The sequence below is a fragment of the Hemiscyllium ocellatum genome, chromosome 2, assembly GCF_020745735.1.
Source record: "Hemiscyllium ocellatum isolate sHemOce1 chromosome 2, sHemOce1.pat.X.cur, whole genome shotgun sequence".
NCBI lineage: Eukaryota > Metazoa > Chordata > Chondrichthyes > Orectolobiformes > Hemiscylliidae > Hemiscyllium > Hemiscyllium ocellatum.
The window spans coordinates 1,752,672-1,774,568 of NC_083402.1; the positions used below are offsets into that span (position 1 = coordinate 1,752,672).

General features: G+C 48.3%; 1 protein-coding gene across 1 annotated transcript in view; it reads right to left on the minus strand.

Annotated features, from left to right (window-relative positions):
* Positions 1–963: 963 nt before the first annotated feature.
* LOC132829721 (uncharacterized) overlaps positions 964–21,897 on the minus strand; it is a 63,264-nt gene continuing 42,330 nt past the window's right edge. Inside the window, exons 6-8 of the mRNA XM_060847097.1 lie at positions 19,512–19,758; positions 18,683–18,722; positions 964–2,276 (exon numbers count right to left, since the gene is read on the minus strand). Of these exons, the coding sequence (XP_060703080.1) occupies positions 2,266–2,276; positions 18,683–18,722; positions 19,512–19,758 (298 nt within the window). The 3' untranslated portion in view covers positions 964–2,265. The remainder of the gene's footprint in view (positions 2,277–18,682; positions 18,723–19,511; positions 19,759–21,897) is intronic.

Sequence of the window (21,897 nt, forward strand, 5' to 3'; positions counted from 1 at the left end):
GTACCCGGATCCTGGAGACAAATCAGAACCGAACAATAACCTAACCCCAACCATGCAGCTCAAACCCATTACAACACCGTTACACCTCACTCAGCACTGAGCCGGGATCCTACACTGTTACACCTCACTCAGCACTGAGCCGGGATCCTACACCGTTACACCTCACTCAGCACTGAGCCGGGATCCTACACCGTTACACCTCACTCAGCACTGAGCCGGGATCCTACACCGTTACACCTCACTCAGCACTGAGCCGGGATCCTACACTGTTACACCTCACTCAGCACTGAGCCGGGATCCTACACCGTTACACCTCACTCAGCACTGAGCCGGGATCCTACACCGTTACACCTCACTCAGCACTGAGCCGGGATCCTACACCGTTACACCTCACTCAGCACTGAGCCGGGATCCTACACCGTTACACCTCACTCAGCACTGAGCCGGGATCCTACACCGTTTTAGGACGGGCTACCGTCCCCGTGTTCGTTTGAAAGAGAGAAACACTGGATCTGATTCAAAATATAAGCTGTTTACTGAGAGAGAGCCGTACACAACATACAGTGAGGTGTTTACAGTTCACTGGAGAAGGCGCCTTCTGAAATCTTTCCAAAAAACCCCTGCTTGATATATTGTTCGCTAAGCTAACACTACGTAATCACTCACACACGTGATCTCTCACAGACAAAGGCCTCCTGTGAACAGGCCTCAGCCTTGGCAGGTATCCACGAGATGGTCTGTCTCGTAAACAAGGTCTCCGAGTGAAGGCTGCCATTGTATTGGTCTGACCTTGGTAGTCCAGCTGCACAGGCAGTTTCGGTGAACAGTCCAAACAGCAGCTCCGCAGCGCCCCCCGATTTCCCAAGCAGCAACTACAGTTCTACCCTCCCTAGGCTTATTAGATATACATCCCAACACTCCCTCCCTTGGTCTCTACTGAGGCCACAACAACCCAAACCGTTACAAACGCAATGTCGCACGGCAACCGGGGCCGGGTGTGTCGGCGGACGCCCCCCTCGCGTCCCTTTGGCTTCTCCGAACACGTTATCTCAACCAGGCCGACCGGTCCTAGGGATACACTAGTTCGGAGTGAAGGGATCCTTAAGCAGCATACCTCTACAAAACAAGCAACAAGCAAAAATTAACAAATAGTAGGCAATTCTAGGTTACGTCTTTTAAAGAAAACATCTACAAAAAGCTATCTCAAAACCATCAAAACGATTAAAAAAAACATTCATACTGAGTATGATAACAAAAGCGAAGAGAACCAGAGGAAAACACAAAGTGGATGAGTTAGGACGCCTGCAGAATGAAGGTCTGCTGTCCAAAGAACACCTAATTGTACAACTACTCATTAAAATCGGTTGTATTATATCATGACATCCTAAAATAATTTTAAACTACTGACATCGTGTCAAATCTTTTGCAATAGGATTCAATGAGCTTTCCCTCCTTCCCAAAGGTCTGTTGTTAAGTCGGTTCTGGAAGCTGCCACAAAACTGGCATTTTCCTTCGTCAAAAATACAGTGAATACAATTTACTGAGTGCACGATTTTCCTTCTATCAAGCTGCTTGGCAAGCCAGAAACTTAATCAGATTCCCGACACGGATACAAAAGCCAGGGATCTGCTAAAGCCACATGACCACAGGCCATTATTCTGAAGGTCAATGCACGACTGTGCCTGTCTTAGGTTGTTCCTCGCTCGAGGAATCTTACCCGTCATTGGCTAACCAGTCACCTTCACTGACCAATAAAAACCCACATCCATTTCACAGACGTTAAGGACGGACACGGGCAGTGGTAACTGGCTTATTACTGTGAACAGTGGCCGTCGAGACCAATCGAAGCCATTTAGGAATACCAGATGATGGCTAGGAATCTCTTGAGTGAACAATAGTCTCTTGAGTCTCGAGGCATATAGCACTTCACAATCTCTAACTGCAGCATAAAAGCACAAATTTACCTGTTGTCAATTTGAACGGGAAAGAGAGAGAAAAAAAATACACAACTAGGGGGTCTCTGCACCTCAGCCCTCACATTCTGAGGCCCTAATATGGGAAGGATTAGAAATGAGAGATACAGTTATAAAGTAAAATCATAAGTTGTCCCGCGCTTCTCTCGCAGGCATATCTCCTCCATTCCCTCTGATACCGATCCCGTAATCTTTCCTTGGGGTGCCCCCATCACAGGCTCCTCCAGCCCCGCTGCCTGGTATGCGGGTGGGGGGTTATCCTTTCCCGTCAGGGCACGGTCGATCGTTCGTGTCACAAGCGTCCTGGTACATGGTATACAACAACAACCACAGGTAATAAAGATAGCAACAGAGATGCATAAACCAAGGGCCAGCTGTCCCAGCACAGTTCCCCATCCACCGAATGTGCTATTCAGCCAATCTATGACTGGGTTTTTTAACCCCTGGCTGCTCAGAAATGATGCCAGTTGTTGTTCCCCTCCCTGTCGTTATCAAAATCATAAACGGAATGGCTCTTTCTTCCCTTTATAGATCAGGACACTCCCGCCCAAAACGCCCCGTCCTTCCACAATAATGGCATCCTGCCTGTGGAGACCTTCGTCTCTGCCCCTGTCGCTCAAACTCTCTATCAAATGCTCCTCCATGTCTCTCCCTACTCCCTTCCTTCCCTGCCCTACATGCTATCACTCGCTGCTCCGGTTGCTCACTTTTGGCTGCATCTTCTCCTAATTACCTCATCAACCGCAGCTACCATCATTTACGCGTTCTGCTCCTGTCACTCGTCCTTTCTCTCTTTACAAACACTTTCTGTGCCCCTCCTAACAATTCATTTAATGGATTTATCCCACTTCACCCTTCTATCTTCCATATCTTTCCCTATCCAGCATCCCCATATAAGTCTCCTTTCTCCCGCAGTAAATAGTATATTCAAAATAGACATTAACTCAGCCCACAAATACAGACTGCGCCTCAAAAATAAATTAATTTGTTCTGACAATCCTATCGGATTCTCAACCAGGACCGTCATTTCCCTTTAAATGTTCCGACCTCCCCACTGGTGAGGGGGTCACACACAAACCCAATCTCCTTGTCCCCTATCGGCACTTTAGTCGTTACGTTCTTCCTTTTTTTAAGAAATATTGCAATGTTCTTAGCTTCTCATATCCTCAAACACCAATTTATTAATTCATGCTTGACTAACTTTAAAGCCTGTTCCTAACATGTAAACATATTTATATATTTACGTCCATTTATTCAGTATTTAATATTTAAAATGTAAAATGCATACAGTTCCCAATTTTGAAATCCACTGTAATCACCCAGATTTAGTACCCTAATTTAGATCCAAAATTAGTTTTCTTATGTACTCCTGACCAATCATTTCTCAATTACAATACTTTAGGTCGTAAAATAATCAGAGCTGTCTTACAACAATTTGTCAATTCAAGTTAAAAACTTCTAACGCATGCGCAATGGTCGAATCCAAGGTCACAGATAATAACCATGGAAACTTTCGTTTTTTACAACTACCCACTGTCGAACGAAACTTCGACTGTCCTTCATATATTGCTTTTAAAAGAGGTTAGTAAGAAAAGTAGTTAGGGAGTCATGACTCATAAAAGAACAGAAGTTAGTCGCCTTAAAAAATCATGTTAAGCTCACATAAAAAGAAATCACTTTAAACAGCAGTCCTGGAACTCAAGCCCTAGAAACAAAACTTACTCATTCAATCACCAACAAACCAATGTGCATTCAAACCAAATCACAAAGGGTTAAATGTTTTGCTAGCTATACACGCGCTCTCTCTCTGTTTGCACAGTCCTTTGTGAGTATCCTTACCCCTAACCCTTATTCCTCGCAATCCTTCTATCTATCCTTCTCTCTTGGTTTCTCTTCCCTTTGTCTTTTTTCACCTTCCATTTTTCTTTATCTGTCTCTGTTTGTTCTGAAACATGAGTTTGTTATTTTGGGTTAAAAGAAAAAAGAACTCTGTCTGCAACTTGGCCCTGAAGCCACTGTCAACATAATACTGGGTCCAGGGCGCTACATAATTTGGCTTTTTATTGATTTAAATTTTTTTTTTAAAAAAAGATCTATGAACTGACACAGGGATGACATAAAAGTAAACTTTATAGGTTCAGTAATTATACCAAAGTTCAAAGGTTTTTTTTTGATCTTGTAATGTTTTAAAAACTTTACTCACGCAAAATAGAGTGTCTGAGCTATAGCCAAATCCCACAATACGAATACTCTAGTTTCTGGACTAGAAATTGGTTCGCTTATAATTCTAATCTGCAGCTTTAAAATTTTATTTTGAAATTTATCAACAATTAGTAATTTAGAACATTAATTATTAAAATCAGTTTGTATTCCATCACTGGTTACTAAATTCCATATTAATTTAGTTGCATTATTGTCTTGATTCCTACAATATAGATATTTCAAGCTTTTTGGACCCTATTCAATAAGATGCACTCTAAACAAGATTTTTTGAATATTAATTTGTTTTCCGACGTGTTACCTGGTGTGATAAATTTTGAGCACGATTACCTGCTGTCTCTTCTATATTTATAAGAACGTTGGAAGAGTCGGATGGAAATCTCTTTTTCTACTAGAACATATTCAAATTCACAAAAATTGCCAATACAAATAGTAATAAGTTTTACTTGGTATTTACATCATTTGTTATTCTAAATATATACATTATGTATATCTGTATTTACAAGAAGGTTTATACAAAGTGCATAAACCGCATCTCATCAGTCAAGCAATGAATGCGCACTCCAAGCTTCGAGAATGCGTCCCTCGCTAATAGGTTCACTGGACACTTCAGAGCAAGGAGTTGGGGTAGAGTGATTTTATGTTGCTCAATCGTTATTACAGTGGGCTGTGTATATGGCTGTTTCTCAATCATCCCCGAGAATCACACAGCTCTCAATACCCTCCCTGAGAAGAGAAAGCCCTCTGGTAATTTAGCAAACGCCCCTGTGTACCCGGAACACAGAAGGCTTTTTCAAAAAATGCATAATCTTAGGGTCATGGAAATGAGAGATTCCTCGCAATCCCCACCTGTACTCCTCGGAGTACAATAAATCTAGTATTCCTTACATTTTTTATATTCTTTGCCGAGATCCAAACACTCTTTTCTGCCTCTCCTGCCCTCTGGGGTCTTCTTTCATAACACCTCATTACTCTTTCACTTGCATAGTTGATTTGAAAGCCTGCCCCCCCCCCTTGTTTCTGTTTCTATCTTTCTTTGTCACTATCTCCGTCGTTTCTTACTGTAAGCTGTTGTCAAAAATAAATTTTCCTGCTGTCCACCTTTTAATACTTTCATTTAAACATAAAAATTTCTCCCAAAAAAACAATGGGGATCAACCTTATCAGATACCACCTAATCTTTTCTCCCTCTCTCAATATCTATTAAAATTCTATCCTGAAAGAAAATCACGTTAAGCATTCATGAAATTATAATCAAAAATAGCACACTGAATCAAATGACAGACAACAAGTTTTAAACATAAAACTATTAACAAACAGATGAATTCAAGCCAAAGCACAAAGTGTTAAACTGCTTGTTAGCTGAGAATGCCTTCAGTCAGTCTCTCTCTTTCACACAGACACACTGCCGGCGCACGCAGCATTCACTCTCTCTCTCTCTCTCTCTCTAGGGCAACAATGCAAACTTCTCTCACAGACTTCCACACACAAACTCTTCTTCTCCCACAAACTTTTACAAACACAGAAATACTTATACACACATACAGACATTTACACACCCAGAGACTCTATCTTTCTCACAAACAAAGTCCCTCTCACACACACATACACACACACACACAGTCGCTCTGTCCGTAACTCTGTGTCTGTCTCTGTCCCCGGTCCTCTGTCTTTTGTCTCTCTCTCCACCACGGCACTCCTGGGTGTCGGGCGCACGAATGCACCACCTCGACTCCTCACAAAGCCTGTCCCGATCAGCGCTGTCCTCTGGTCAAGGGAAGTATATACTTTACTCCCCAGTCATTAGTGCAGGAGGGAAGCTTAAGCTTTACCCGAGATCGTCTAGCGCGGGGGATTATACGTTTTACCCCTAACAATACTTTCAGCGCCCACCTAGAGCACTTTTTTTCTTCAACACACTACCCACCTCTAGGACTTTCAGCGCCCACCTAGAGGACTTTTTCTCTTCAAAACAATAATACTCACCACCCCTAGGACTTTCAGAAACCGCGCGGCCGGGATGACCCTTCCCCTAGGGGACTTTTCTTCATAAATAAACGGTCCGACTCTCTCTCGGGCTGCCAAGCCCACAATTTCGGTTGGCAAAGAGTTGTGAGACGCCGAGCAAATAAGAATTTAGCGTATTCAAATCCCTACTGGAGATCTTTTTTGAAAAAGGCGCCTCCGAGCCTGATTAGAAGTGGCCGGCCATTCGGCGACCTCTCAATCCCTGCCAACAGGCGTGTCTCCACTCCCTCCATACGTTCGGGGTCACCAATCTGTTAGGACGGGCTACCGTCCCCATGTTCGTTTGAAGGAGAGAAACACTGGATCTGATTCAAAATATAAGCTGTTTACTGAGAGAGAGCCGTACACAAAATACAGTGAGGTGTTTTCTGCTCACTGGAGAAAGCGCCTTCTGAAATCTTTCCAAAAAACCCCTGCTTGATATATTGTTCGCTAAGCTAACGCTACGTAATCACTCACACACGTGATCTCTCACAGACAAAGGCCTCCTGTGAACAGGCCTCAGCCTTGGCAGGTATCCACGAGATGGTCTGTCTTGTAAACAAGGTCTCCGAGTAAAGGCTGCCATTGTATTGGTCTGACCTTGGTAGTCCAGCTGCACAGGCAGTTTCGGTAAACAGTCCAAACAGCAGCTCCGCAGCGCCCCCCGATTTCCCAAGCAGCAACTACAGTTCTACCCTCCCTAGGCCTATTAGATATACATCCCAACAGACTATAAGCTGGTGTTGTGGGGTTTCCGTTTCCTCCAGCCCATGTCAGGTCAGGGTGTGGGAGGGAATTTCATCTCCAAACTCAGGTGGACGGGTGGACGACTGTTTGGAAAGGGACTGTCGTGTCTCCCTGACCTGCCCAGCTTTCAGTGTCTGTCCGCTGCCACCAACCAGCTGTTAGTGCCCATTCACTACCACCATGGTACCAGCTGTGTTTGCTGTGTGTTACCTGTACCTTACACAGTGGGGTTCCTCCCTGACAGGTCACATGACACTTCCTTACAGTATGAACTAAATTACAAGGCTGTCATGATTAGATTAGATTCTCTACAGTTTGGAAACAGGCCCTTCGGCCCAACAAGTCCACACCGACCCTCCGAAGAGAAACCCACCCAAACCCATTCCCCTACCCCATATTAACCTAACACTATGGGACAATTTAGCATGGCCAATTCACCTGACCCGCACATCTTTGTGACTGTGGGAGGAAACCGGAGGAAACCCACGCAGACACGGGGAGAACGTGCAAACTCCACACAGACAGGCGGGATCGAACCCAGGGGCTGTGAGGCAGCAGTGCTAACCACTGAGCCACCGTGCCACCTAATATCACAGAGCCTAGATGAGAGTGGTGCTGGAAAAGCACAGCAGGTCAGGCAGCATCCGAGGAGCAGGAAAATCGACATTTCAGACAAAAGCCCTTCATTCCCGCTGTGCTTTTCCAGCACACCTCTAATCTAGACAACAAGTGTTTTATTAACGGGCATCTCTGGGACCAAACGTTGATCAAATATTCTGGATCATCAAGAGATATGCATAACTTCAATAATCCCTGACCAAATGAAGCTTTGAGACATCGCATTCCTCAAAAAATCTATGGAAAAACATTAACACACCTCCTGAAGTCAATATAGATCGATGCACACAATAGAAACACGATGCAGGGGGTATAGATATCACTGGTATACTTTACTTACAGCATTAAATACGCAGACATTGCGATATTTGAGGTATATGATTTTGGTCAGTTGACCAAGATTACTGGTTGATAAGGTGCTGGTTAAAATTAAGTTTGCTGTATTTTTTAATTAACTTGTTCAGCAATTTTATGACACACCTCTGGGACAGATGGGACTTGAACCGGGGCTTCCTAGCTCAGTGGTAATAACCTTACCACTACGCCACAAATACTGCAAAGACTACTATGCTGACATTCCCAGGCATTCTCGTATCCGAATGCTGCCCAGGCCTGAAACTGCTTAGCTTGTGAGATCAAGTGAAATCAATTGTTTTCAGGTTATTATGGCTGTGGGTGGGTTTTAATTAGGTAAAAACGAGGACTGCAGATGCTGGAAACCAGATTCTAGATGAGAGTGGTGCTGGAAAAGCACAGCAGTTCAGGCAGCATCTGAGGAGCAGGAAAATCGACGTTTTGGGCAAAAGCCCTTCCTCAGGAATACAGGCAGGAAGCCTCCCTCACAGACTCGGGAACGAGCAAAACCCTTGCAGGTAAAATAGAAGCTGAAATATTGCTTCTGGGTGCTCCGGCCCGTCCCACTCCACAATAAGATCCGGGTGGATCCGTTTTAGGTTTCCCAGCTCGGACTGATGACCTGGGAACAGACGACGCGACATGAACAGGAAAGGCTCTATTTCAGGGAGTGATTCACTGAGGAAGCTTTATACTGAGGGGCAGAAACAGTTTGTACTGCACTGATGCAATGCTTAGATTGTCTCAAACCTCAACATTTCCTACATCGCAAACAGAAACACAGCGGGTTATAAATAGACATTCAGTAACCTCAATAAAAACCAACAAAACATCACAAGCAGATGGCATATATGAAGGGAACACATTCAGAGGCCTGGCCAATCAGAAAGGCAGAAAATGATGGAGAGATTAGAGGGGGAACGCAGTGAGAAAAGGATGATAACCTCACACCGTACTGAGATGACAGCACAGACACACTGCCCCTGTATTACAGCACAGACACACTGCTCCTGTATTACAGCACAGACACACTGCCCTGTATTACAGCACAGACACACTGCCCCTGTATTACAGCACAGACACACTGCCCTGTATTACAGCACAGATACACTGCCCCTGTATTACAGCACAGACACACTGCTCCTGTATTACAGCACAGACACACTGCCCCTGTATTACAGCACAGACACACTGCCCTGTATTACAGCACAGACACATTGCCCCTGTATTACTGTACGGACACACTGCTCCTGTATTACAGCACAGACACACTGCCCCTGTATTACAGCACACACACATTGCCCCTGTATTACAGCACGGACACACTGCCCCTGTATTACAGCACGGACACACTGCCCCTGTATTACAGCACAGACACACTGCCCTGTATTACAGCACAGACACACTGCCCCTGTATTACAGCACAGACACACTGCTCCTGTATTACAGCACAGACACACTGCCACTGTATTACAGCACAGACACACTGCTCCTGTATTACAGCACAGACACACTGCCCTGTATTACAGCACAGACACACTGCTCCTGTATTACAGCACAGACACACTGCTCCTGTATTACAGCACAGACACACTGCTTCTGTATTCCAACACAGACACACTGCTCCTGTATTACAGCACAGGCACACTGCTCCTGTATTACAGCACAGACACACTGCCCCTGTATTACAGAACAGGCACACTGCTACTGTATTACAGAACAGACACACTGCTACTGTATTACAGCACAGACACACTGCCTCTGTATTACAGCACAGGCACACTGCCCCTGTATTACAGCACAGGCACACTGCTCCTGTATTACTGTACAGACACACTGCCCCTGTATTACAGCACAGGCACACTGCTACTATATTACAGCACAGATACACTGCCCCTGTATTACAGCACAGACACACTGCTCCTGTATTACAGCACAGACACACTGCCCCTGTATTCCAGCACAGGCACACTGCTACTATATTACAGCACAGATACACTGCCCCTGTATTACAGCACAGACACACTGCTACTGTATTACAGCACAGACACACTGCCTCTGTATTACAGCACAGGCACACTGCCCCTGTATTACAGCACAGATACACTGCTCCTGTATTACAGCACAGACACACTGCCCCTGTATTACAGCACAGACACACTGCCCCTGTATTACAGCACTGACACACTGCCCTGTATTACAGCACAGACACACTGCTCCTGTATTACAGCACAGACACACTGCCCCGGTATTACAGCACGGACACACTGCTCCTGTATTACAGCACAGACACACTGCTCCTGTATTACTGTAGAGACACACTGCCCTTGTATTACAGCACAGACACACTGCCCCTGTATTACAGCACAGACACACTGCCCCTGTATTACATCACAGACACACTGCCCCTGTATTACTGTAGAGACACACTGCTCCTGTATTACAGCACAGACACACTGCCCCGGTGTTACAGCATGGACACACTGCTCCTGTATTACAGCACAGACACACTGCTCCTGTATTACAGCACAGACAAACTGCCCCGGTGTTACAGCACGGACACACTGCTCCTGTATGACTGTACAGACACACTGCCCCTCTATTACAGCACAGACACACTGCCCCTGTATTACAGCACAGACACACTGCTCCTGTATTACTGTACAGACACACTGCTCCTGTATTACAGCACAGGCACACTGCTCCTGTATTACAGCACAGACACACTGCTCCTGTGTTACAGCACAGACACACTGCCCCTGTATTACAGCACAGACACACTGCTCCTGTATTACAGCACAGACACACTGCTACTGTATTTCAGCACAGACACACAGCTCTTGTATTACAGCACGGACACACTGCCCCTGTATTACTGGAAAGACACACTGCCTCTGTATTACAGCACAGACACACTGCTCCTGTATTACAGCACAGACACACTGCCCCTGTATTACAGCACAGACACACTGCTCCTGTATTACAACATGGACACACTGCTCCTAGATTACTGCACGGACACACTGCTCCTGTATTACAGCACAGACACACTGCTCCTGTATTACAGCATGGACACAGTGCTCCTGTATTACAGCACAGACACACTGCCCCTGTATTACAGCACTGACACACTGCTCCTGTATTACAGCACGGACACACTGCCCCTATATTACTGGAAAGACACACCGCTCCTGTATTACAGCACAGACACACTGCCCCGGTATTACAGCACGGACACACTGCTCCTGTATTACAGCACAGACACACTGCTCCTGTATTACTGTAGAGACACACTGCCCCTGTCTTACAGCACAGACACACTGCCACTGTATTACAGCACAGACACACTGCTCCTGTATTACAGCACAGACACACTGCCCTGTATTACAGCACAGACACACTGCACCTGTGTTACAGCACAGACACACTGCTCCTGTATTACAGCACAGACACACTGCTCCTGTATTACAGCACAGACACACTGCTTCTGTATTCCAACACAGACACACTGCCCCTGTATTACAGCACAGACACACTGCTACTGTATTACAGCACAGACACACTGCTCCTGTATTACAGCACAGACACACTGCCCCTGTATTACAGCACAGGCACACTGCTACTATATCACAGCACAGATACACTGCCCCTGTATTACAGCACAGACAAACTGCTACTGTATTACAGCACAGACACACTGCCTCTGTATTACAGCACAGACACACTGCCCCTGTATTACAGCACAGACACACTGCTCCTGTATTACAGCACAGACACACTGCCCCTGTATTACAGCACAGACACACTGCTCCTGTATTACAGCACAGACACACTGCCCTGTATTACAGCACAGACACACTGCTCCTGTATTACAGCACAGACACACTGCTCCTGTATTACAGCACAGACACACTGCCCCGGTATTACAGCACGGACACACTGCTCCTGTATTACAGCACAGACACACTGCTCCTGTATTATTGTAGAGACACACTGCCCCTGTATTACAGCACAGACACACTGCCCCTGTATTACTGTAGAGACACACTGCTCCTGTATTACAGCACAGACACACTGCTCCTGTATTACTGCAGAGACACACTGCCCCTGTATTACAGCACAGACACACTGCCCCTGTATTACTGTACAGACACACTGCCCTGTATTACAGCACAGACACACTGCTCCTGTATTATTGTAGAGACACACTGCCCCTGTATTACAGCACAGACACACTGCCCCTGTATTACTGTACAGACACACTGCCCTGTATTACAGCACAGACACACTGCTCCTGTATTACAGCACAGACACACTGCTCCTGTATTACAGCACAGACACACTGCTCCTGTATTACAGCACAGGCACACTGCCCTGTATTACAGCACAGACACACTGCTCCTGTATTACAGCACAGACACACTGCCCTGTATTACAGCACAGACACACTGCTCCTGTATTACAGCACAGACACACTGCTCCTGTATTACACCACAGACACACTGCTCCTGTATTACAGCACAGGCACACTGCCCTGTATTACAGCACAGACACACTGCCCCGGTATTACAGCACGGACACACTGCCCCGGTATTACAGCACGGACACACTGCTCCTGTATTACAGCACGGACACAATGCCCCTGTATTACAGCACGGACACACTGCTCCTGTATTACAGCACGGACACACTGCCCTGTATTACAGCACAGACACACTGCCCCTGTATTACAGCACAGACACACTGCTCCTGTATTACAGCACAGACACACTGCCCCGGTGTTACAGCACGGACACACTGCTCCTGTATTACAGCACAGACACACTGCTCGTGTATTATAGCACAGACACACTGCCCCTGTATTACTGTACAGACACACTGCCCCTGTATTACAGCACAGACACACTGCTCCTCTGTTACAGCACAGACACACTGCCCCTGTATTACAGCACAGACACACTGCCCCTGTATTACAGCACAGACACACTGCCCCTGTATTACAGCACAGACACACTGCCCCTGTATTACAGCACAGGCACACTGCTCCTGTGTTACAGCACAGACACACTGCCCCTGTATTACAGCACAGACACACTGCTCCTATATTACAGCATGGACACACTGCCCCTGTATGACTGTACAGACACACTGCCCCTGTATTACAGCACAGACTCACTGCTCCTGTATTACTGTACAGACACACTGCCTCTGTATTACAGCACAGACACACTGCTCCTGTATTACAGCACAGACACACTGCCCCTGTATTACAGCACAGACACACTGCTCCTGTATTACAACATGGACACACTGCTCCTAGATTACAGCACGGACACACTGCTCCTGTATTACAGCATGGACACACTGCTCCTGTATTACAGCACGGACACACTGCCCCTGTATTACAGCACAGACACACTGCTCCTGTATTACAGCACGGACACACTGCCCCTATATTACTGGAAAGACACACTGCTCCTGTATTACAACATGGACACACTGCCCCTGTATTACAGCACAGACACACTGCTCCTGTATTACAGCACGGACACACTGCCCCTATATTACTGGAAGACACACTGCTCCTGTATTACAACATGGACACACTGCCCCTGTATTACAGCACAGACACACTGCTCCTGTATTATAATACAGACAGACTGCCCCTGTATTACAGCACAGACACGCTGCTCCTGTATTACAGCACAGACACACTGCTCCTGTATTCCAACACAGACACACTGCTCCTGTATTACAGCACAGACACACTGCCCTGTATTACAGCACAGACACACTGCACCTGTGTTACAGCACAGACACACTGCTCCTGTATTACAGCACAGACACACTGCTCCTGTATTACTGTACAGACACACTGCCTCTGTATTACAGCACAGACACACTGCTCCTGTATTACAGCACAGACACACTGCCCCTGTATTACAGCACAGACACACTGCTCCTGTATTACAACATGGACACACTGCTCCTAGATTACTGCACGGACACACTGCTCCTGTATTACAGCATGGACACACTGCTCCTGTCTTACAGCACGGACACACTGCCCCTGTATTACAGCACAGACACACTGCTCCTGTATTACAGCACGGACACACTGCCCCTATATTACTGGAAAGACACACTGCTCCTGTATTACAACATGGACACACTGCCCCTGTATTACAGCACAGACACACTGCTCCTGTATTACAGCACGGACACACTGCCCCTATATTACTGGAAAGACACACTGCTCCTGTATTACAACATGGACACACTGCCCCTGTATTACAGCACAGACACACTGCTCCTGTATTACAATACGGACATACTGCCCCTGTATTACAGCACAGACACACTGCTCCTGTATTACAGCACTGACACACTGCTCCTGTGTTACAGCACAGACACACTGCCCCTGTATTACAGCACTGACACACTGCTCCTGTGTTACAGCACAGACACACTGCCCCTGTATTACAGCACTGACACACTGCTCCTGTATTATAATACAGACAGACTGCCCCTGTATTACAGCACAGACACGCTGCTCCTGTATTACAGCACTGACACACTGCTCCTGTATTCCAACACAGACACACTGCTCCTGTATTACAGCACAGACACATTGCCCCTGTATTGCAGCACAGACACACTGCCCTGTATTACAGCACAGACACACTGCTCCTGTATTACAGCATGGACACACTGCTCCTGTATTACAGCACGGACACACTGCCCCTGTATTACAGCACGGACACACTGCTCCTGTATTACAGCACAGACACACTGCTCTTGTATTACAGCACAGACACACTGCCCCTGTATTACAGCACAGACACACTGTCCCTGTATTACAGCACAGACACACTGTCCCTGTATTACAGCTCCTTTGTCCATGTTTGAGCCAAGGCTGGAATGAGGCCAGGAGCTGGGTGACCCTGGGGGAACCCAAACTGGGGGTCACTGAGCAGGTTATTGCTGAGCAGGTGCTGCTTGATAGCCCTGTTACTGACCCCGTCCACCACGTTACTGAGGATCGAGGGGAGACTGATTCGTGGTAAATGGCGTGGTTTGTCCTGCTTTTTACCTGGGTAATTTCCCACATTGTCGGGTAGATGCCAGTGCTGTAACTACTGGAACAGCTTATCTCGGGCGGGCAGCAAGGTCTGGAGCACAAGCCTTCAGTCCCATTGCTGGAATATTATCAGGGCCCATTGCCTTTGTAGTATCCAGTGCCTCCGGCCTTGTCTTGCTATCACACGGAGTGAATCGTATCGTCTGGAGCCTGGTGTCTGTGATGCTGGGGACCACTGGATGGATCATCCATTTCTGGCTGACGACTGCTGAGAAAGCTTCAGCCTTACCTTTTGCCCTGATTAGATTAGATTAGATTCCCTACAGTGTGGAAACAGGCCCTTCGGCCCAACAAGTCCTACATTTACCCCTTCACCTAATACTATGGACAATTTAGCATGGCCAATTCACCTGACCTGCACATCTTCGGACTGTGGGAGGAAACCGGAGCACCCGGAGGAAACCCACGCAGACACGGGGAGAACGTGCAAACTCCACACAGTCAGTCGCCTGAGTCGGGAATTGAACCCAGGTCTCTGGCGCTGTGAGTCAGCAGTGCTAACCACTGTGCCACCGCGCTGATGGGCTGGGCTCTTCCATCATTGGGGATGGGGATACTCGTGGAGCGTCCTCCTCCAGTGAGCTGTTAATTGTCCCCCAACATTGACGAGTGGATGTGGCGGGACTGTGGAGCTGAGATCTGATCTGTTGGTTGTGGGATCACTCATCTTTGTCCATCACTTGTCGGGAGTGTGTTGCTGGAAAAGCACAGCAGGTCAGACAGCATCTGAGGAGCAGGAGAATCAACATTTCGGGCAAAAGCCCTTCATCAGGAATGAGGCTTGTGGGTCGGGGGGCTGAGAGATAAATGGGAAGGTGGGGTGGGACTGGGGAAAGGTAGGTGGGAATGTGATAGGTGGATGGAGGTCAGGGAAAAGGTGATAGGTCAGAGAGGAGGGTGGAGTGGCTAAGTGGGAAGCGAGATAGGCAGGTAGGACAAGTCATGAGGATGGTGCTGAGCTGGAAGGTTGGAGCTGGGGTGAGGTGGGGGAAGGGGAAATGAGGGACAACTGATGAAGTCCACATTGATGCCTTGGGCTGGAAGTGTTCAAGGCGGAAGATGAGGCGTTCTTCCTCCAGGCGTCTGGTGGTGAGGGAGCGGCGGTGAGGGAGGCCCAGGACCTGCAGGTCTTTGTCCTAGTGGGAGGGGGAGTTGAAATGTTGGGCCACGGGGCGGTGTGGTTGATGGTGCGGGTGTCCCGGAGATGTTCTCTCAAATGTTCCGTCAGTTGGTGTCCACTCTCCCCGATTGTAGAGGAGACCACATCAGGAGCAACGGATGCAGTAGGTGACATTGGTGGAGGGGCAGGTAAATCCCTGTCAGAGATGGAAGGCTCCTGTGGATGGAGGTGAGGGGGAAGGTGTGGGACCAAGGAGTCACGGGGGGAATGGTCTCTGGAATGCGGAAAGGGATGTGGAGGGAAATATATCCCTGGTGGTGGGATCCGTTTGGAGGTGGCGGAAATGTCGGTGGATGATATGGTTAATGCGAAGGTTGGTAGGGTGGAAGGTGAGCACCAGGGGCGTTCTGTCCTTGTTACGGTTGGAGGGGTGGGGTCTGAGGGCGGAGGTGAAGGAGATTAGATTCTCTATTTTTTAAGATTAGATTCCCTACAGTGTGCAAACAGGCCCTTCAGCCCAACCAGTCCACACTGACCCTCTGAAGAGTCACCCACCCAGACCCATTCCCCTCTGATTAACGCACATAACACTAATGGCCAATTCTCCTGACCCGCACATCTTTGTGACTGTGGGAGGAAACCGGAGCACCCGGAGGAAACCCACGCATACACGGGGAGAATGTGCAAACAGTCGCCTGAGGCGGGAATCGAACCCAGGACCCTGGTGCTGTGAGGCAGCAGTGCTAACCACTGAGCCACCGTGACGCCCCAGATGAACTGGAGGGCATCTTTAACCATGTGGGAGGGGAAATTGTGGTCCCTGAAGAAGCAGGCCTGTACTCCCATGCCTGTCATCTACTGTATCCATTACACCCAATGTGGTCTCCTCTGTTGATTATTGTGTGTTGTCCATTCAGGATTTCCTGAAGAAGGGATCATGCCCAAAATGTGCAGTTTCGGACGCCATCCTATAGGAAGGATGTGGAGGCCCTGGAACGGGTGCAGAGGAGGTTTACCAGGATGTTGCCTGGTATGGTAGGAAGATCGTATGAGGAAAGGCTGAGGTACTTGGGGCTGTTCACCTCAGTGAGGGTGAGGTGCTCATCCTCATTGATAATGTGTCGCAGGTCATGAAGAACATTGCGTAGTTTTTCAGCTGCAGGGAAATACTGACCAACGAAGGGTACCTTGTCAGCTACAGCCCTGTCTGTCTCCTGAGGAGGTCAGTACGGTTCCCCGCTGTGGCACATTGGAACTGGCAAACGATGAGTTGAGCATCATACCCAGTTCTTACTATTAGGGCTTCCCCAAGCACCATCATCTGAGCAGATCCTGTGCATGTGGAGGGCGTGTCGGTAGGGAATCGCTGTTTTAATGTGTTTTGTGTGGAAGCTGGAGAGGTGCAGCGTGGTGAGGTATGAGAGGAGATCATGGAGCACACAGACAGCAAAACTGGTCAGCTTGATCTGGGAGAGAGAGAGAGAGAGGGAGAGGGAGAGAGAGAGGGAGAGAGAGGGAGACAGAGATGGAGAGGGAGAGAGATGGAGACACAGAGACAGAGAGAGAAAGAGGGAGACAGAGAGAGAGAAAGTTGGGGGGTGTGGGGGGGGGGGTTCCTGTTGAAGTAGCTTTCCCGGGGGGGGGTCCAGCGTGTGAACGAGGACCCACAGAGACTGAGCCCTGAAGCTGAATGACGAAGCAACAGCATCTGCTCCTCGGACGCTGCCTGAACTGCTGTGCTTTTCCAGCACCTCTCTAATCTAGACCAACAGCACCATCACAACAAAGGCCACCCGAGAGGGGGGTGGGGTGGGGGGCGGTGGGGGTGGGGGTGGGGTGGGGGTGGGAACAAACTGAGCACCAACCTCCGAACCACAGCTTCCAGACACTGGCCTGTTCCAAACCAAGGGAACTGGCAGCAAAACCTGCAGCAACTGAACACACTTTCCACCGGTGTTTACCTCAACAGTGAGTTATAACCCCCGAGACCCCAGACACTCCAACTGAGCTAGCAGGGAGGGGGAGGTGGGGGGGGGGTGGTGACAGTGCATTAGGAGTCCAAGGGTAAGAAACTAGATTAACGTTTCTGTGGTCAAGACTGTGTTTAGCATTTGAGCTGCGTTTAATGTAATTACTGTCCCCCGTCTGGCTGATTGTGTCAATTTCACTGTTTTATTGTATTTGCTTTTTCTCTCTTGTATTAAACTCACCTTTTGTATTTAATAAAACCCTGAAACACCCGCCTACTGCCTTCCTCATTTCACATTCCTGAAATCAATGCCAGCGTCAGAACCAGGGACCTGGGGTGGTTCAAATCACCTAAAAATCATCACGTTACTGACCGCAAGCCAGAATCCTACAGCTGCCAATCCTGGGAAATATTGGAGATTGGCTCCCGGTTATCCCAAATCTCTGCCCATTCCCGCCGTGCCCTGTGAACAGTTTGAGTCAGAGGCATTTTCACCACATTCGGAATGAGCTGGGAATGTTGGTACTCACTGAGAATCTGTCTGGGTGGAGAGCACCTGAAGGTGGTTACCTGAAAATGAGATGAAGATGAGCTTGTTACTGAGCAGGTTCTCCAGTGGGAGCATCACCGTCCCATTCCCCAAACGGAGCACAACATACGGGTATAGATCAAGAGTGATGGTGGAAAAGACAGCATCCGAGGAGCAGGAAAATCAACGTTTTGGGCAAAAGCCCTTCATTGGGAATAAGGCTAGGAGCCTCCAGGGTGGAGAGATAAATGGGAGGGGGGCTGGGGAGAAGGTAGCTAAGAGTACAATAGGTGAATGGTGGTGGGGATGGATATGATAGGTCAGGGAGGAGGGTGGAGTGGATAGGTGGGAGTGGAGATTGGCAGGTCATGGGGACAGTGCTGAGCTGGAAGTTTGGAACTAGGATGAGGTGGGGGAAGGGGAAATGAGGAACCTGTTGAAGTCCACATTGATGCCCTGGGGTTGAAGTGTTCTGAGGCGGAAGATGAGGCGTTCTTCCTCCAGGCGTCTGGTGGTGAGGGAGCGGCGGTGAAGGAGGCCCAGGACCTCCATGTCCTCGGCAGAGTGGGAGGGGGAGTTGGGCCACGGGGCGGTGTGGTTGATTGGTGCGTGTGTCCCGGAGATGTTCCCTAAAGCGCTCTGCTAGGAGGCGCCCAGTCTCCCCAATGTAGAGGAGACCGCATCGGGAACAAGAACATTTTCCCTGAAACAGCTCCCCTTTCCCCATATCCAGCCACAATATCCCCATCCCACCTGCCCCACAACCTGTCATCCCTGTCACCCTCCACAAAGCCCCTCTCTCCCCATCACCACATCTCTGTTTGACTTACCCCATTCCACTTGATGACTGCTCTCAGGGTGACTGTGTACTCTCTGTCTGGGTGCAGTGCCACGTTCAGATATCCGTCAGTCTCCTGTCCATCTCCGATGGTGACTGTGATTCTCTCTGAGGAGTTCCTCAGGACCTGGTGACTGATGTACGGCCAGTCAGGCTTCGAGGGGTCAAACCCTTTGAGGTAACCTGCTGTGCAGACCTCAGGGAATGCTGCACTCCTCGTCACAATAATCTGGTAGGAACTAAAAATATCCCAAACAATCAGAACATCAACAACGGTGCACCAAACCATCGTGACTCACCATGCAGGGGGACAGAGACAGAAGGAGAGAGAGAGAGGGACAGAGAAAGGTGAAAGACAGAGAGAGAGAGAGAGACAGAGAGAGAGAGAGACAGAGAGAGAGAGAGAGAGAGAGACAGAGAGAGGGAGAGAGAGAGTGGAAAAGAAAGAAGGACAGAATGAGAGATAGAGAGTTGGAGAGACCAAACCAGAGAGAGAATAAACAGGTGTAGGACCATTTGGTGCAGTCACTTTGGCACGGCCTGTTTGGCACAGCCGGTTTGGCACGGCCGGTTTGGCACGGTCGGTTTTGGCGCGGCCGGTTTGGCACGGCCGGTTTGGGTGAGCGATGGAGAAAATGAGAGGAAGCTGGTGACAGAGGAAGAATGTTTATCACCGGAAGGGTTTAGGAAGGGAGGCATCTGGATGGATTATTGGTACATGACAACGCATTGGATAAAATTCATACAAGGATGTTGAACAGACTGAAGGCTGAAAGTTGAGGGAATTGTGCACATTCTCTCAGTCAGTCTTCACCGGACTGGACAGGGTGGGCCCGAAGGTGGAATATCGCACGTATTACAAAAATTACAGAGATGCTCAGGGGCTCTGTCAGAATCTGGAGAGGGAAATATGGTTAACATTTCAGTTCCTCTGACCCCTCTTCAAGTTGCATGGGCTTTAGATTTCCAGTCTCCACAGTTCTTTATTTGTTTTCCAGCAAACCTTACCTCCTGGTCCCAGAAAGGTTGGAAAGATAATCCCAGCAATTACAAACCAGGGAGTTTAACTTCAATGGTGAGGAAACTACTCACAACAATTACTCGGGAGAGCATCAGTAGTCACATGGAAAAGGTGGGGGATAATTGGGAAGAGTCAGTATGGATTTCCAGAGGGGGAATTGTTTTTAATGAACCTGTTGGAGGTTTTTGAAGAGGTACCAGAGAGACTGGATGAGGGTAGTGCTGTTGATGTGGTTCACATGGATTTCAGGAAGGTGTCTGGTACAGTGCCACCCGAAAGGCTTGTGAGGAAAGTTCTAGATCCCAGAGTAAAAGGGACAGCAGCAAGATGGATCCAAAACTGGCCGAGTGAAAGGGAACAGAGAGGAATGGTCAATGGATCTTGTTGAGGCTGGAGGAGGGTTTGTCCTGGAGTTCCCCAGGGGGTGGTATTGGGACCCTGGCTTTTCCTGATCAGTATTAATGATCGGGACCTTACTGTACAGGGGACAGTCTCCAGGTTTGTAGCTGACACTGAACCTGGGCAGATTGTAAACTGTGAGGGGGGGGGGGGGGGGGGGGCAGTGTGGAACTCCGAAAGGACACTGACAAGTCGGTGGAGGGGGTGGATGAGGGTCAATGCAGAGTAGTGTGAGGTGATGCTCTTTGGTTGGAAGAACATTGAAAGATAATATAAAAAAGGGGGTACAATTCTAAAGGGGGCGAGGGGAGCAGGGGGAGCTGGGGGTGTATGTGCACAGATCATTGAAGGGGGCAGGGCAGATGGAGACAGCAGGGAATAAAGCACACAGTGTCCTCAGCTTTATTAACAGGGCAGAGAGTACAAGAGCGAGGGGGTGATGGGGAACTTGTACAGGACCCTGTTTGACCCCAGCTGGAGGATTGGGGACAGTTGTGGGGGCCACGTTATAGGGAAGGTGTGAGTGTACCAGAGAGAGTGTGGGGGTGGTTTCCAGGAATGGGTCCAGGAATGAGAAACTTCAGTGATGAGGATTGATTGAAGGAGTTGGGACTGTTCCCCTTGGAGAGAGGAGGCTGAGAGGGAGATTTGATGGAGGTTTTCAACACCATGACAGGGCTGGACCGAGCAGATCGGGAGAAGCTGATCTGACTCAGAAAAGGATTTAAAGTGATCAGCAAATGAAGAAGGGTGATGTGACAAAAAGGCTTATTCACTCAGCGATTGGTTAGGGTCTGGAATCACGTCCTAGAAATGATGGGGAGATAGCTTCAACTGAGGCATTGGGGAGGGAACGGGATGGTTATTCAGATAGAAACGGTGTGTAGGGTGGGAGGGTAAAGACAGGAGATTGGCACAGAGTAATGATGCTTATTTGAAGAGCTGGTACAAACAAGAT